Source organism: Orbicella franksi, chromosome 9 (assembly GCF_964199315.1).
Source record: "Orbicella franksi chromosome 9, jaOrbFran1.1, whole genome shotgun sequence".
Lineage (NCBI taxonomy): Eukaryota > Metazoa > Cnidaria > Anthozoa > Scleractinia > Merulinidae > Orbicella > Orbicella franksi.
Genome location: NC_138153.1, coordinates 2,880,700 through 2,897,126, shown reverse-complemented (window position 1 = coordinate 2,897,126; position 16,427 = coordinate 2,880,700). Strand labels below are relative to the sequence as shown.

At 39.5% G+C, this 16,427-nt stretch overlaps 1 protein-coding gene across 2 annotated transcripts; it reads right to left on the bottom strand.

Annotated features, from left to right (window-relative positions):
- Positions 1–79: 79 nt before the first annotated feature.
- On the bottom strand, positions 80–16,227 carry LOC145496770 (kinesin-like protein KIF13A). 2 transcript variants are annotated; one of them, XM_081476515.1, is made up of 25 exons: positions 16,148–16,227; positions 16,020–16,071; positions 14,649–14,740; positions 13,369–13,416; positions 12,992–13,075; positions 12,585–12,647; positions 11,766–11,843; positions 11,593–11,672; positions 11,257–11,376; positions 10,702–10,799; positions 9,617–9,680; positions 9,270–9,369; positions 8,630–8,684; positions 7,977–8,059; positions 7,074–7,190; positions 6,599–6,703; positions 6,191–6,280; positions 5,516–5,612; positions 5,030–5,172; positions 4,682–4,741; positions 4,463–4,564; positions 3,480–3,581; positions 2,921–3,025; positions 2,472–2,622; positions 80–1,395 (listed from the first exon to the last, which is right to left on the bottom strand). In XM_081476515.1, the coding sequence occupies exons 1-25, from the start codon at positions 16,148–16,150 to the stop codon at positions 1,337–1,339; spliced, it is 2,151 nt and encodes a 716-aa protein (XP_081332641.1). In that variant the 5' UTR covers positions 16,151–16,227; the 3' UTR covers positions 80–1,336. The 2 variants fall into 2 exon arrangements, with proteins under 2 accessions (XP_081332641.1, XP_081332640.1); XM_081476514.1 differs by having other exon boundaries at positions 16,020–16,214.
- Between the last annotated feature and the right edge of the window lie 200 nt (positions 16,228–16,427).

The following is a 16,427-nucleotide window of genomic DNA, read 5'->3' as shown; positions in this document are numbered from 1 at the left end:
CGAGCCGTCTTAAACTCAACTATAAGCATGGAGATAATTCCACAAAACGAAATATTTCACCAAGAATAAATAGGCCTCGTTTAGAACAAAATAGCTTTTAATATACCAAAATCGTTGACATATCTATACATATAAATACTTAAATTAACGCATATGAACATTCAACTGAGTCTTGACATAACGCAGAATTATCTTAATTGAGCGATTTTTAAATCGCAGTTAATAAAGTGCAAACGCAAAAAAAGATACAGACCAGGGTCCTCAGGCTGTACACAGTCGAGAGACAAACTTCCTTTCTGGAAAATATTCGAACCAAGATAAATCACTTGATTCGAACACAAAAGCGCTAACGCCTAACCAGGAGCATAGCTTAATTGTATCAGGCTCCGTCCACACTTCACCGGAGGAATTTCAAAATGCAACAATCACAGGTCATTTTGGATTTGTGTTTGTGGAAAACTCGGTCAGGGAGATTAAATGATTATAGTGACGCTAACGTTTTCAAAAAGCTCCGTTTTCAAAATGTTTTCATCCACACTAAAACGCAAAGCCGGTGTACTCAAATTCACCTGGTTTGGAAAGCGTTTTCGAGAAGCTCCGATCCGTTTTCGTGACGGATTTGCGCGGACGGTAGGCCTAACCTTTAGAAATAAAGCTGCGTTTTCAAATTCCTCCGACATAGGACACTGCATCAGTAAAAGTTTCTATGAACCAAGATATTTTGTCAGCAATCGGCAAACACCTCCGACAGTACTTTCTAGTCAAAAGTAATTTCCAAAAGGTTTGTTGAGTCTCGCTGTGTGAATCGCATGACTCTATTTTAACGCATTTAACCCTAATAAAAATAGACAACGATTCTCATACTGAGATAAAACAGCATGATACAGTGTGTTTGAGAAGATTATAAATAAAACTAAATTAGTACTTAGAGGATCTGAATGGGGCTTACGGAGAACTACAAAGGTAAAAAATATTATTTTACAAATTGACTTCTTCACTATTAAGTGTAAAACTTACAAAGAAAACGAGAACTACCTAGCTCTGCATTGTACATGCACTCGACCCGCGCGGTGGCCTCAAGGTAACCTCGTGGTTGTGTCGCGCGCACCTCGCAGGCGTTCTGCCGTAGTATCACCTGACCGGCAGGCGAACGAAGCTAACTTAACATTCATCGCAGCTTCCCCGCCCTGTCCCCGACCCTCTAAGCGTGCAAATAAATATAAAGAAGCAATTACCGAACAGGACTTGAGAAAATAAGAGGAAACCTTAACTACACAAAGTAGTGGATTTTGTCAACAAAAAAATTATTTTCTTCTTGTCGTAGTCGCGTGTTAGACTAAGCTTGGTTGACGTTTGCTCCTCCAAGAGACAGCTGGTCTTTAAGCTCGGCCATTTCTAGAGGAGAAAAAAGAAAACAAAAATACAATCAACGAGACAATTACAGGCGTCGGGACAAGAGCGACTGAACAGCTCGCGAGAATCCATTTCATTCTGAGAAAGTCATGTAGACGAATTTTAACACAATACAAATCGTTGTTCAGAACATTTCAAGTAGGTAATTTCGTATGTAGTAAGTAGAGTGCTGTAGTAGGTAATGTAAAATAACATTTTGTAAGTGATAACTGTAAACTCGGAATTTAGCAAAGTATAAGTCGATTTTAGCATTGCGTTCTAAATTGTAAGTTTTGTGACTTAAGTAACCTGTAATTGTAATGTATTATATACAGGGTAAATAAATTAAAAAAAGAGAACATTTCAAGATTGAATGAAGTTAATCCCTTTGTAAATGAACTCAGTCTTTCGAGCGGAAGACTGAATTTTCACTTGGGAAATTCACAATGGAATTTTAAGAGAAATACCACCGGAGGTGTAAATCCTTAATTACTCTCGTATTCATGCAATTACATGTACTAATTTATTTCTTGATTCACGACTGAGCGCAGGTTTTCTTGGTTCACTCAGAACAGAATAAGTATATGTTACTGAGACAAAGGATGATGAGCCCGCGAGCCAAACAAGGGGGGTTCTTCCTTATATGGGCCCAAAGCGTATGGTCTTTTAGCCGTTTTGGTTGGAAATAGGGTATCGATTTTGGCCATTTTGGTCATAAATAGGGTACGGTTTTTGCTCTCTAGTCTTGAACTGGGTATGTTTTGTTAGAAGAAGCTACTTTTTCATCATTATTGATAAGACCATCGATAAAAGCCCTTCCCTAGGGAACTAAATATAAGGCAGGTCTGACGTCGAATTTTGGTCGGCTCATAAATAGGGTAGGGGAAATCACAGATTTTTGTCTTAAACAAGGTAAGGGCTTTAAGAAGCGGGCTGCACACCCTCACCCAATTTTTCTGAGAGTACCCTACCCACGAGCCAAAACACTTCACAGCTTTCGACTTAGTGCCAACTGAACTCAGGAGCTCAAGCAGGAAACAGAAATCTTTGTAATTAGTGATCACAGGTTTTCCCGTTACCTTGTTTAAGCACTTGGTTCTCGTGCATAAGCTCCTGATTTCTTGTGGACAGGAACACAGCGTCTTGTATCGCCTCTTCCAGCAGTGTTCGGTAGCGCTGTTCAATGGCTGATTTCTGTTCCTCGAACACTTCTCGGTAGTTGCGAAATGTCTGGAATCAATTGCAAAATAAAAAGAACGGTTTCACTTGAGTATCTAAAAGTAACTGGTTTTATACAAGACGTACTCCTTTATCACTTTATCACTTGGCATTTGTTAATCGTTTAACTGAGCCTATTGGCATTACCATCGACCTATGTTCTTAAACAAAAAAAACTGACTTTCTCTTTCCTTGCTCCATCTAGGAGTACAGATGGCGGCCAACAAAGAAGTCAAAAAACGCCCCCTCCCCTGCTCTCTCGTTACTCTACTTTCTCCTCCCTCCACGTCATCCCACCATCCTAACTCACCTGGAAGTGTTGTAGTTGTTGAATTTCCAGTTCTTCCTTATGTCTCTTGTAAGCCTCTTCCAAGTCTGCCTTTAAGCGCTTTTTCTCCTCTGTTATCGATTGAATCTACAGCAATACGGGCATAAAAGCAATTACAGCTAACACATACGTTGTTTGACGCATTTCCGTTCCTATATATTTTATCAGTTGAAGACAACTACAACTACAAAGTGCGCAATTTTTCTTTCCTGATTTGTCACCCGAGTTCAGTAGAACAACACTCTTCAACGGTTCCTGAATCTAACAAACATGTATTCAACTTCCTTTCTCAGCTTTTGGCGAACAGATTAAGTACCAGAAGGCGCTACAGGTCACTGAAGCATAGACAGCCATCTTAGCCTGTGAACAGGCTCCGGCTGGAAGGGTCTGACCGCAGCTAGAAGGGCCGAAAAGGAACTACTACAATGCTGACGGTAAAGTGCCCGAGGGGGAATGAGGTCGGGGTTCGACTCGCGAACCTGATCACAGGCTAGGCCAGTCTTGGCGCTTTGTTTTCGAGATTGGCAGAAACGTTTCTCACCTGCAGTGACATAACAGTTCGCTCAGCTTTCAACTCAACCAGTTCCATTTCCAGTTTGATGGCCTGTTCAGTGCTGTACTGAGCACCCTCTGCAGCCTTCAACTGCAAGAAATATTTAAAAGTTACATGAATCGTCAATAAAGCATACAGCATACAGCAAACAGAGTGTTAAATTGAATTTCTACATAAACTGGGTATCTTCACTTTTCAGCAAAACAAGACGAGCGGTTTATTTCTCACTGTGAAGTAATCCGTACTATTTCAAACTTTCGTGTATGGTTTACGCTTTTTCATCTTTTTCAGCGTGTTAATTCCCACGGTCTGCAGGATCGTGCCTTAATTTAGTGAGCTTAACGGCAATGAGAACGTCGCCAAACAAAAGGTTTAATGAGTAGAACAATGGCTGTGCACGTGCGTTATAAATCTTTGTACATTTCAAGTCGTAACCTCATTTAGAAGGTTCACCTCGCACTGGGATTGTACGTTCGTCACCAGTGCCCACCTTATGTTGCAATAGGGAGTTTACGAAACCACGACGCCGACGCCGAGGACAACGTTGATTAAAAAATGAATTTATATTTTACCTACGAATCTCGCGATACTCTTAAGTCATTTACTTTGTTTATCACTGTCAAAACTATCGCAAAACTAAATCCGGAACATAGCGATAAATTTGAAGTAAAAATTTAAAAAATTAGCCGTCGTGGTTCACGTTCTCCAGACAACGCAAAATTTGGTCATTTCACGTTGTTGTTTTGCAGAGGACGGCAAAGAAATGTACCAAGAATTATAACGCACGTGCACAGCCATTGTACTGCTCATTAATTCTTTTGTTCAGTGACGTTCCCGTTGCCGTTGCCGCCGTGGTTTCGTAAACTCCCCTTTATCCATTGAACTGTGATTAATGATCGGAAAGGATTGTTGTTTTCTGTCTGTCTTGGAGATTAAAAATTTCACACTCACTTAATCTGTTTCCTACTTACCTGCAGCTCAGCCTTTTCCTGCTCCACCTCCATTTTAACGCGATCCACTTCATCTGCCAACGTAAGAGCGTTCTCTTTCTCATGTTTCTCGCGCCGTTCGCTCTGAGAAAAAAAACAACACAAAGAAAAACGCTTGAAAAACGAGCACAAAATGTTTTATTCATCGTTTTACCATTGATGAGCCAACAACTCCGAGAAAAGAAAATACTGAAGACCTACCTCTATTCTGTATCTCAGTTCCGCATTTCCTTTCAAAAACGTGGTTTGCGACTTGGCCTCCTGTGAAATAAAATAAAGACAATGTCACATTCATCGAAAACCGGATTTCTCCAGACAGTGTCGAATGGTTTTGGTTTATTTCGAAATCTGCGGTTGAAATTGGCTGCTCTGTGGTGGATGTCAATACGGGATACTCCGTTTAAAAAATTAACAGAAGTCAGCCTTTGTAAGCGTTTGTCTTGACACTTAACTTCAGTTTTTGTGGCAACGAATTGGCGGATTAGCATCTTATCCTGGGTGGGGTAGGGTGGGGCGTCTCTCCAGTTACTGAACGTAAAGTTGACTAACCTCTTTTTCGGCTTTCTGTTTTTCCTGCACATCTTTCAGCTTGTGTTTAATCTTCTTCAGCTCATCATTTTCACCCTTGAGTTTCTCCTTCAAGTCGTGTATAGCGGCTACTCTGGCCTTGTTCTCTTCCTCGCTACTCTTGCCTTAAAAATCACAACATAAACAGCTTAGCCACAACTAGTGGATAATGACCAAAAATGCTAAATATAAGGGGTGGTGAGTGGTAAATGCGAGGCTGCAAGAAGGTGAGACTAGCGTTTTTCGTTCTCAGTCGGACACATTTTGACTCCTTCAATTGCAAGACCGAGACTTCAAAGTGTTTAAAATTTCCGTAGACATATACTCTTGACTCCATCCAGGATTATTCAGGCGTTTCTTCAACCACTGACGTCATTACAAGGCTGAATACCTTCCGTGGTGCTAACAATGAATTTATTTCTTCAGGTAATGCGGTGAAAATCGTTTCCTTTAGCTTCGTTTTCTTACCAGATTCAGCCATCTTGGAGTAATCAGCAATCTTTGATTGCAATTCATCTTTCAGTTCATCCACAAGTTTTCGCTTCTCTTTGAACTCAGCCGTCAGCTAAAAACGAGAATCAATTGAATCAAACTACAGTTATCCTAACTTGTATGATTTCGAAAAACTCTAACGCGTCCGAGAAAGCCCGACCGTAATGGTTTAACTTTGTAAAAATAAAACAGTATTCCACAAATGACAGGATCCTATGTGGAAGTAAGAATGATTAACCACGCCAAAGAAGGAAATGAATCACGACGCAGACAATCTGAGGGTAGACTGATTTTGCAAATCCTTTGAAGGGTAGTATTTAGCTCGTATTGACTTATATTAGACACGTACTATATTAGAGTCGTTAAGAAATCGCATCCTCTATATATTTGAAGTTCCGGTAGTTTAACACATTCCATAAAATGTTTTAAAAGCAGAAAAATCTACTGTTTATTACATTTGTATGAAAAAAGCAAGTTCAGCAGCCATAGGCCTTCTAAACAAACACCAAGTGTCCGTGTTGAGAAACCGCTCGTTAAACCACGCAAAAAAGACGGGAAAAATAGGCGAGAAAACGCAGCAGGTGGCCATGTTATCTCCATCAGTTGGTACACATACAGCTGGAATATACATGCAATTGTCTCTTTTCTCACCTGATCTTTCTCTTTCTGTAGGGCCATCAGTTTTTCTTGTACTTCTTTGTTATCTCTTTTCGTGCTGTCCATGACCCAGTCCAAAATACCCTGACAACAAAATCAACAAATTTTACCGCAAAGTCTTGTCACACCATGTCATTTCACGTGAAACTTCAGTGGCGGAGGTTAAACCGAGCACGTACGTTTCAGCATGAAATAGTTCATCTTGTTTAGTAACCTTCCCCGAATTGAGAGGCAGGTTGACTTTGCAAGGAAATGTCTCAAAACCCGGACATGGTAAATCTTGGTGAAACGAAAAGTCACGAAAGTCTAGTAACTCAAACAAACTTCTAAACTACATCCCAATCATCACTCAAATGACTGAATGGGGGTAATTCAGCAATAATGATTAAATTCAAAGGTCACCTTGTTAGCCAACGTTATTCTTCGTTCTTCATCGTAATGCTCCGACAATCTCTCTCTTTCTTCCCAAGTTTGCCGTTTAGCTGTCTGAAGATCTTTTATAAGCTCCTGGTTCACAACAAATAAATACTCCTATACTTATTACGTTATTGAAGAAAACTCCTCAAACATGTCAAAATCTATCAGCCACCAGAGCGGTTTTCTGTTGAGTGTCGAAAGGTATCAGGCAATTACTTTGGTTTTGGTTTTACTACGGTTTGAGATTAGTCGAGTAGTCTAATTGGCAAGTAATTGGTTTGCTTTTGGTTTTAAGACACTCCATTTAAAACTGGTCTATTCAGTTACAAATTAAATGCGTCATCAGTAACAACTGGACAAATATTGGGAAATGACGAAAGAACGAAGAACTTTCTCCCAAGTTTACAATTTCAAAGAGGTAAAGACCCACTCCACAAAGCTTCTGACAAAACTACTTTACCTCCATCTGTAGCACATCATCTTTGCTTGTTCCTCCAGTTCTGCCAGAAGTCGCTAGCTTCTCTCGTAAGCGTGCTATCTCGTCCCTCAAATCCTGAATAATTTTAGTGTTCTCTATCTGTGGGTTTTTACAAGGTATCCGTCATTCAGTAAAGTGAGTCAATGCTAATAAGGTAGAATCTATATACAAGCCCCTGCTGGGGGGGGGGGGTACTCCCAGAAAAATTGGGTGGGGGTATGCAGCCAGCTTCCCAAAACCCTTACCCTATTTATGACCAAAATCCGCGATTTTCCCTACCCTATTTATGACCTGACCATAAATTCGAAATCTTATTGGGGCTGCACATACCTATGTAGCCCATGTAAGGGTGTACCCCCCCGGGATACAAGCGTATACTACACAGAGTTCAACATCTCCACAAGGCCGATACGTAGAGAAAGAATTAACTATCCGTTGGCTAGAGGTGGTCTTCTCTGGAACGTTTAAGTGTAGACGTTCTCAGTGAATGCATCAATGGGCGGCATGGGCACTTATAAAACCCTGGCTGTTGTAAAGCGCTGAGCAGTGTCAGGATGAAAATATCATTTGGTCAAGGGGCAGTCACCTACATCTACATGTACATAACTTACGTTGGAAATGGTGGTGTACTAAAGTTTGCTACAGTTTTGAGGGAGTAAAACAGCCCGACGTTTCGAACTTTTAGCACTTTTGTCAATCGTTCTGAAATGTTTTTCCTTCTTTCTCTAAAACTAATTTTTAAAAGCTGTTTTGTCTTGTGCATTTAATTTTGCTGTGAAAGTAACTAAAAACGCACAAGAGCACAGGCCATTATTAAACAAGAGCAGGTCTGCTAATGCAGGCAACTAAACAATGTAGAGGCAATGAAAGCCCACATCATGGTACCTCATTTCTCTTCACAGCATTTTCAATTAGTTTTGCTTTATTTCCGCACTGCATTGATGCCAGTGTCTCGTCATAATCAGAGTCTGCAGAAGATAAAATCAAAGGACAGCTCCAAGTTAAAAACGTTAAGTCTCCCTATCTACCACGAGACATTTCTTTTAATCTTAGGTCTGTGAATTTAGACAGAACTTCAATCAGGCAATGTCTGCACACGAGCCAAGTGGCCCATCAGGCTGGGGCTTATCTGTGGTTTCTGTGGCATCAAGTGACTAGGAGTATTTCTACTCCCCCCTGGGTGAGATGCTAGTCCATTGCAGGGTCACCCCCCAGCATTAAACTCGCTAGTACCCATTTATACACCTGGCTGGAGAGAGGTACTGTGAGAGTGAAGCGTTTTTCCCAAGAACACGAGGCAATGTCCTTGGCCAGGGTTCGAACTCGAACCACTCAATCCAGAGGTAAGTGCTCTAACCACAAGCACCAACCACGCCTCCACACATCAACCAGAGTGTCGCCAAATTCCCTAACTGTAGTGTGTACATCCGTCTCCTCTCCATGTTGATGACTTTCTATATTTTCCTAACCTAATTTCTTGATGATGTATTAATATTGTAAGGAGAAATTAAGTGTACAATAAGTAGAAGTTTTTGTACCTGCTGGCGACACAGTCATGATCATGGCTGTACATGCACTGCCACCAAGTGAATCCTAAAACAACAACACAGTGCTTGCTAAAGAGTAATTTCTAAAAGCAAAAATTATTAAAGACAGAACAAAAAAGATGTGCACACGAGTTTGGTTACACTGACAAAAATGATCATTAGTGGGACTGTGGGATCCCAAAAATATAGCAGAGTGACACAATTACCAGCTGTTATTGTTGTTTTGTTGTTGTTATTGTTGTTTTTGTTTTGTTGTCGCTGTTGTTGTTGATAAAGATGAAGAGCAGGAAATGATTTACATAAGCACCTCAAAGTTCTACCAAACTCTCTCACAGAGTATTTGTATGTTTAACTTAGCCTAATGTAAGTTCAAAGTGGTGGTTGCCTATTTCTTTTATAACAATAGTTCCAGTTACAAGAGTGATGTGATAGAATTCATGCCAGTGCAAACTAGGATCTGAAGAAAAACCGGCAAGCAAAAAGACCCAAAAAAGGGCAGCCTTTTAAACAAGTAACAGAAGAATAAACTCACTGTTGACAAAGTCAGTGGAAATTCCTTGTGGTCAGAGAGACAAATGCAGAAAAAACCTAGCTACCATGTTTAACTAAAGCACATAAACATTATAGTCACCTGCAATATTCTAGTTAGTTTTGAGTCTCTGTATGGGATATGGCCTTCCTTTTTCTTGGGATCCGCTAAAGCAGTGACGACAGCATTCAGAGCACTGATCCTAAAAAGAGACAAATTTTGTCAACAAATCCCCACAATGGAAAGACAAGTTCAACTTATTCCAGTCTACACAATAAACGATTTGTCTTTTCTAATCAGATATTCACTGGAATGAAAACCTTGACAATACATGCACACAGTGAGTGCAGCAGAAAATTGAGAAAGAAACAGATTTGCCACTAATGCCCCTTCAAATGCTCATAAACATTCCATGCTGCCACTCAGTTAAAAACAACATCATAACTCACCCTTTGTTTATGAAAGCACCTTCGCTTTGAATGTTAAGGTCAACTCCCTCCATGTGCTCAGATCCTAAACATAGCAAAAAAGACCATTAAAAATCTTCCTCACTGCTCATTCCTTGCCAAGCCGGCATTTATTTCCTATTTCTGCAGCACAAAGAGGGATTAACATGAACGGAGTCCTAGGTCAGTAAAACCCTGTCTATTAGAGTCACATTCAGCACAAATAAATCTTGTAAGAACTATGGATGATAAAAAATGAAAAGAGTTTTATTTAAAGACCTACAATCCCCATGTCATGTAGATGAACTGAAAGACAGTATCAACAGTTTACCAGCTGGGCTGTGTATTTATAATGAGGATGCAAATGCCAGTGTGGAAAAATTAGAGGAGAAAGGACTAACAACAAGGAGGGGAAATATAAACAGAACATCTTCCCTTTTAGTAGAGAGGGATGGGCCTGCAATGGACAGCACCTGTCTCACTTGCCATAGTAAGTGACTAAAAGAATTTCTCCTCCCCCCTGGATGGGATGCTAGTCCATCACTAGGTTACCCCAAGAATTAAATCTGCCAGGAGCCTCTAATTCATCTGGTGGAGTTAGGCACTGCGGTAGTAATATTAGCATGTGTACCTTGCCCAAGAACCCTACACAATGTCCCCAGCCTGGACTTGAAACCAAGCCTCACACCCTTGCACATTAACCATTAGACAAATGTACCTCTTCACAGAAGGGCCTGTAAGTGGGTATTATAACCAGGGCCAGGTTGTTCAAACCCTGATTAAGCTAACCCAGGATTAGAGAGAATTCTGATTTCAGTTTTGTAACTTTTGGGTACTGTTTCCTGTTTATATTGTTTGTTCTACAGATTTGAGTTTGAAAAATCTCAAAGTACACGGGACATAAGCAATGAAAAATATTTTATAGAAAGAAAATGGATACTTCAGTTAACTGTTAATCCTGGGTTAGCCTTAACTGGCTTTGAAAAACACGGCCCAGGATTTTATATTTTTCAACAACAGTACTTTAAATTACAAGTCAGTTAGTTATTGACCTCTGGTTAGATTATTGTTTCTTATACTGTACGCACCTGCCATATCAATCAAGGTTATCTTTGATCTAATTCCTTTTACAGTTGATCCACCATTACTCTTCTGCTCAACATGGATGGTAAAAACACAGTCTGATCTGTGAAGTAAATCACAAATGCCATCAATGCCAAATGCCATCATCAATAATCACATTTTTATCAAATGAATATTAATGGAAACTACATGTTTGCTCTACCCTCTAAAGAAAACAGAGTTCAATTCCAAACCTTTGAACAACCACATTATATTATCTGGGATCAGCCTAGAGGGAGAGTTGATTAGACTACCAACTCATGACCTACACCTATGTTCTCTTGTGCCCTCTTGTCAAATTTAAACCTGATCAATAGTAAATGTATGGAAGTTAGGGTCAATTCAAGAGATTTCAAATATTTGACATACAAGCAAATGATGCCAACTTTTGCATATTCTCAAGTTGTTTGACACCATGCTGGTGATAGTCAATAGGAATTCTGCACAAATTATACGTTCCCTTTCTTCAACCCTCATCAACTGTTGTTTTCATTAGAGTAAGAAGGCCTTTACAATGGTACCTTGATCCACCAGAGTTCTTGTCAACAGATGCCATTTTTCTCACTCTGTTTCCTTGTTCAAAGAGACGAACAATGTCTTCACTATTCTGAACAACAAGCTCAGCGAGACCTTCAACAAAACTGCAGAAAGAAAGGAGCTGTTTACGTTTCATGCCTACAATACACATGTAAGTAAAACTATATACCGGTAACTCTGATCAGGATCACTTCTTAAGACAGATGACTGGCAGTACAAATTAACAAATTTCCACTTGTCACAACACTTTGAACACAATCATCCCTGTCCTTAATTATCATAATAATTATTATTTATGATTAATTGTTACAAACTCTTACATTCCTAGTTGTGGATGCTGTCTGACCCTGAGATCTTGTCCAGTTGGGTTCAGAAGGTCATGAATCATTTCTTGATAAATCTATAAATCATTATTGAAAGAATTTAATTTAGTAACAGTCGAACAATTTTCATGTCAGGTACTGGTAATCCAAACATTGCCAGCATTTCCTACCTCATAAAATGAAACTGTGACAAAGAACTGTTTGCTTGGGGGAGCTTCATCAATGTGCTTGAACAGAGCTTGATTTAACTAAAAGGCACCAACACAAAAACATTTAATAAAAGCTACTAACAGAGAATCAGTTGACCTTCAACCTTTAACTTTCAAGAAGTATCATAAGATCAATCTGGTCACATTTTCAATTCGGCAACTGTGAAAGATAAAATATTGACATCAGACAACTAACAGAACTGGAGTCGGCTATTTCACACTATGTTAACTTCAAAATGAAAAAAACAGAGCTCTGATCTTAGAAAAATTTCGAGGAGCCCAAAGGTTTCTAACTATGAAATCCTGGGTGCCCAGCACTTAAACTTATATAAAAAAAGTGAGTTGTTCCAGTTGCTTTAGGTCAAAAGTTAGTCACCTGTGGCACCTGGGCACTTCTAGAGCACAGCCCTGAAAAAAGTTTGGAAACTGGCCCCATCAATGCTACTCAGTGCAGCACCTGGAACCAGCTTCATTTGGAAGATACCTATTTGCTAATATTACCGCTGTCGACCGTGTACAAATGACCCACTGACTGATTGACTGACTGTCTGACTGACCATCAGAATGATTGACTGGTTAGCTATTGGAATGCCCTACCAGCAAACCAACCAAATGACTCACACTGTGTATGCTTCGCTTTCTTTTACTTTAATTTATAGATACACCAAAACATCTGATCAAATTATTCTGATTCAACCTCCTTTCAGTCTAGTGTCTGTGTTTACATGTACAGTACTTAATAAATAAAGGACTTCACTGTGAGTAATGAGAAAGCCTTACCAGAGGAATAATACCTGGCTCCTCTTCAGTTCCCATCATGGTGTACGTTTTACCTGTTCCAGTCTATTGGCAAATAAGATAATCAGTTCCTCATCAATAATTAATATGAAACTGATATAAAAGCTATAAAGTGGCAGGCAAGTAGATCACTTAGTCAGCATTCTGAACTGAAGCAAAAACCAAAAACACTCTTTACAAGTGTCACCAGTGATGAGACTGCTCCAATTACTGTATTATAATGCCAAGTAACCACATGTAAGTATGTCTGTGGGCCATTTCCTTTATCGATCTCAAGTTACGTTGATAATACAAAGCTGATAAAAGTCGTACAGGGAGATATAGTACCTTGGTATGGACATCACAGTCAGTAGTTTCTGTGGAAACTGTCAAGACAATAAATTTCATACCTGTCCATAGGCACAAAGGGTTGCATTATAACCATCAAGAGCTTTCTTCAATAATGGGGAACCCAGGTCATAAAATATTTGCTCCTGAGATTAAAAATATTTATCATTATTTTATACATCAATGATTAAACCAAGCATAATGATTATGAATCATGGTATTAAATTAATAAAAATGAAATCTAAAATTATAAAATCCTGAGATAACAGTCTGTAATCATGTGATAAAATAACCATGAAGTTGCCGTCAAATATAAACAATTAACTTTAAAATGTTCAGTTTTACTGAATATAACAGCTGATACATGTAATAGTGGTACTCAGTGTGCTAATTAAAAAGGCCTAATATCAAATATAAAATATTTCAAAATATTACTTACTGTTTTGGTGTCCCAAAAGTAACTATGATCAAAACTAAAGGTATGCTCCTGTGAGAACATAAATTCAAAGATGAATGCCACATTTCTAAAACCACAAAGTTATTGTAACTAGAAAATGTTTTTTTTTTTTTTTTATGTGGCTAAATATCATTTAGGCAAGGTTAAACTTGAGCAAATGCAGCCAGCTAACGTGCCCATCCAGTTAATATCATTTAGGCAAGTTAAATATGAGCTTATGCAGCCAGCGGTTTCCCCGTTTGGGAGTACGTGACCTGTGGGGCGGCCTTCAGGGGTTTTGCAGGGGTTTATGGTTCATTGCTTAATTGTTGTAGTGTATTCTGCTGATTGTTGTGAATCAGTTGCACTGCTTTGCTCACGAATCATTGCAGATTCTTGCACCCTCTCCTCCCTCCCGTTTTGTTCTTGGTCAGGGTAAGTATTCTTCAGGTAAGTAGTTTCCACTGAATTTCTTTCAGTGTGACGGTGCCAGTTAGTGGATGCCCATTGGGTGGCTCCTGCTTTCCAGGGTTGCCATGGATACCTCCTAGCAGCTTATGGCTTTGGCACCCCGCTAACCTTTAAGGCACCAGCTCCCAAACTCATCTATTTGTGATGAGTTTAATTTTACAAAAAATTGTAAATAAGCATGGCTTACATGTCATGAGATTCTGTTAGAGAGCCTAGATGGGTTTTTATTATATGGCTATCTCTGTGAGCAGGCAAGATGAACCGAATACTGCGCTGTGATCAGCTACCCAAACAGGCAACATGGCACTATCTTGCCTGCTCGGGACTACCCGCTGTGTCCTGAAAGAAAAATTTTCCCGAAAGCCATATAATAAATTCATTATTGACCAAGGCATAATTCTATTTTTAGAGTTTATGGAAAACACGCAGGAAAAAAGATCTTGTCCAATATCCAGCCATCTTGACCTCATGCTTGGTCAATAACCCATATATATGGCCACTCTGAAAAACGCTGTCCAGGCAAAACACATTTTAAGTGCACATGTTTCAAAACTTTCACCAATACATTTTTAGTCTTCTAACATGGTACACTATATAATGAAGGGTGGGCAGGTTGGATGAGAAAATATGTGGCTCCCAATTATTTTACACAGACCTTGCTGTGCTCAGTCTGTGTGTGCCATGATCTCAAGCCCAATATTTCCTCATTTGACCCTCTCATTCGCTCAATTAGATCATAATAAGAGCTTGCCAAGTTCCTATAATACTTCTCTTAATCTTATCATTCAGCTAATTTACATCTTGCTCCTTACCTTTGTATTTGTACCAGGGTGTGGATTGTGAATGACTGTTTTTTCAGCACTCATTTTAACCACCCTTGTGGCCGCCTTTCCCTTCTCGCCCTCTGCAAAATGAAATGATTGGGGGGGGGGGGGATCACTAATCAGTGCCATGTCATGTCAGTCATCAAGGTCCTAAGATTTTTACTACATTCTTTGAACTGCTCAGATACTACTCTGTAGCTACATGCACAGTACATCATCAATTAACCCTTCCCTCACCTCTGCCTTTTGTTACCAGAAGGGGGGGAGGGAGAGGAGAGGAACAGTCAAACTCCTATTCAGGTGCACTAGACTATGAGCAGTCTAGCGCCCAGGGGTGTTATTCCATGTTGAAAGTGTTAGGGGGGTGCAATTTGAAACATACGTTCTTGTTATTTTTGTAGCCATTTTCAAATCACAACAATGTGGTTGCTCACAAGTAGTATACAGCTTAAGAAGTGAACTGTATCTATCTAATTGACCATCTATCTGTTAGAGAAACCACAACTTAAACATCAGTTATCCCTTCCAGATTTTCAAGTTTTGATTTATGCCTCCATTCAAATAACCTGTAAGCAGACTTTCGAGTCAAAATGTCACTGCCACCTTAAATCTGGAGTACCCCTCTACATACAAAACACAAAACTCGAAACTTCAAAACTCAACAGTGTGGTACCCTGCAAGTAGAGTCTCCTTCGATCTTCCTAGACAAATTCCCGATTTGTCTAGGGAGATCGAAGGAGACTCTGCTCACAGGGTACTGTATAACAATGTGGTTGCTCACTAGTAGTAGCTTAATGGGAGAACTGTACCCCTGGAGCGAGAAGAATGCTCACAGTCCAGATAGATATAGATATAGGGTTTAAAACAACTTATTACTACAGACCATTTCTGTGGTCCCTGTGGTGTTTTCATTAACAAGGTTTGAGTATATATAAATAATTAATAGTCTAATAGTCTGGAGAAGTAAGCAATCATAAGTGCTGCTGTTCTCAATGATATATTAAGCGTACCACTATGCATGAAATATAGCTAGCCCTTATATTTCCCTCCTTTTCAAAAATACATAGATATCAATCTAACTGATAAGGCGATTCTACGCAGTAGAAGACAAAGCTGAGACAACGCGGATAAAAAAAGTTCTTTGGTGAAATTTAAGCATGCAGATCAGGCCATGCATATTGTCACAGCCAGCTAAAAACTCCATCTTAATTCACAATTTTTTTTTTGTTAAAAATAAAGTTAAGCTTATACTTAATATAACAGTATCTAAAAGTAGACATATACAGTTCCACACAGTTCAGATTACTAACATAGCTACATCAGAATAATCAACGTAAAAATTAGATACTCGAAGCTCACCATTGAACGGCCGGCAACGAGCTGCAACCTTGACGTTCGTGTCTCCAGAAGTCTTCATGAGAGAAAAGTGAGGATTAAAACGATACCTTAGAGGAAAATTACAGAAATTGCACAAACCATCCAGTTACCATTTTTGTATTTCTCGCGTAACACAGGAATTCAGCGAACCGCTAATCGGCCATGTTGATCTTCTCAACAGGAACGCGTGACGTCACGGTCAAAACATAGCAACATAACGTAAACAGCCTGGGAAATTGGGGCGCCCTCGGCGGGAAAAAAACCATGTTTTTTGGTGTTTTAATACAATTTAATTGTCGCACCTATGTGATTCTTATTATCATTATTATTTACCTTGATCTAAATTGGTGTGCTTACCAAGTATAAAGAATTTTTGTCTCTAATTTTCTG

What these genes read in the sequence shown, in the direction of transcription:
- LOC145496770 (XM_081476514.1), bottom strand. Translation starts at nt 16,077, where the DNA reads ATGAAGACTTCTGGAGACACGAACGTCAAGGTTGCAGCTCGTTGCCGG. An exon ending in TCGTTGCCGGCCGTTCAATG is followed by an intron (nt 14,741 to 16,019) that starts GTGAGCTTCGAG and finishes TTCATTTTGCAG; the next exon opens with AGGGCGAGAAGGGAAAGGCG. An exon ending in GAACTGTTATGTCACTGCAG is followed by an intron (nt 3,026 to 3,479) that starts GTGAGAAACGTT and finishes GTATTGCTGTAG; the next exon opens with ATTCAATCGATAACAGAGGA.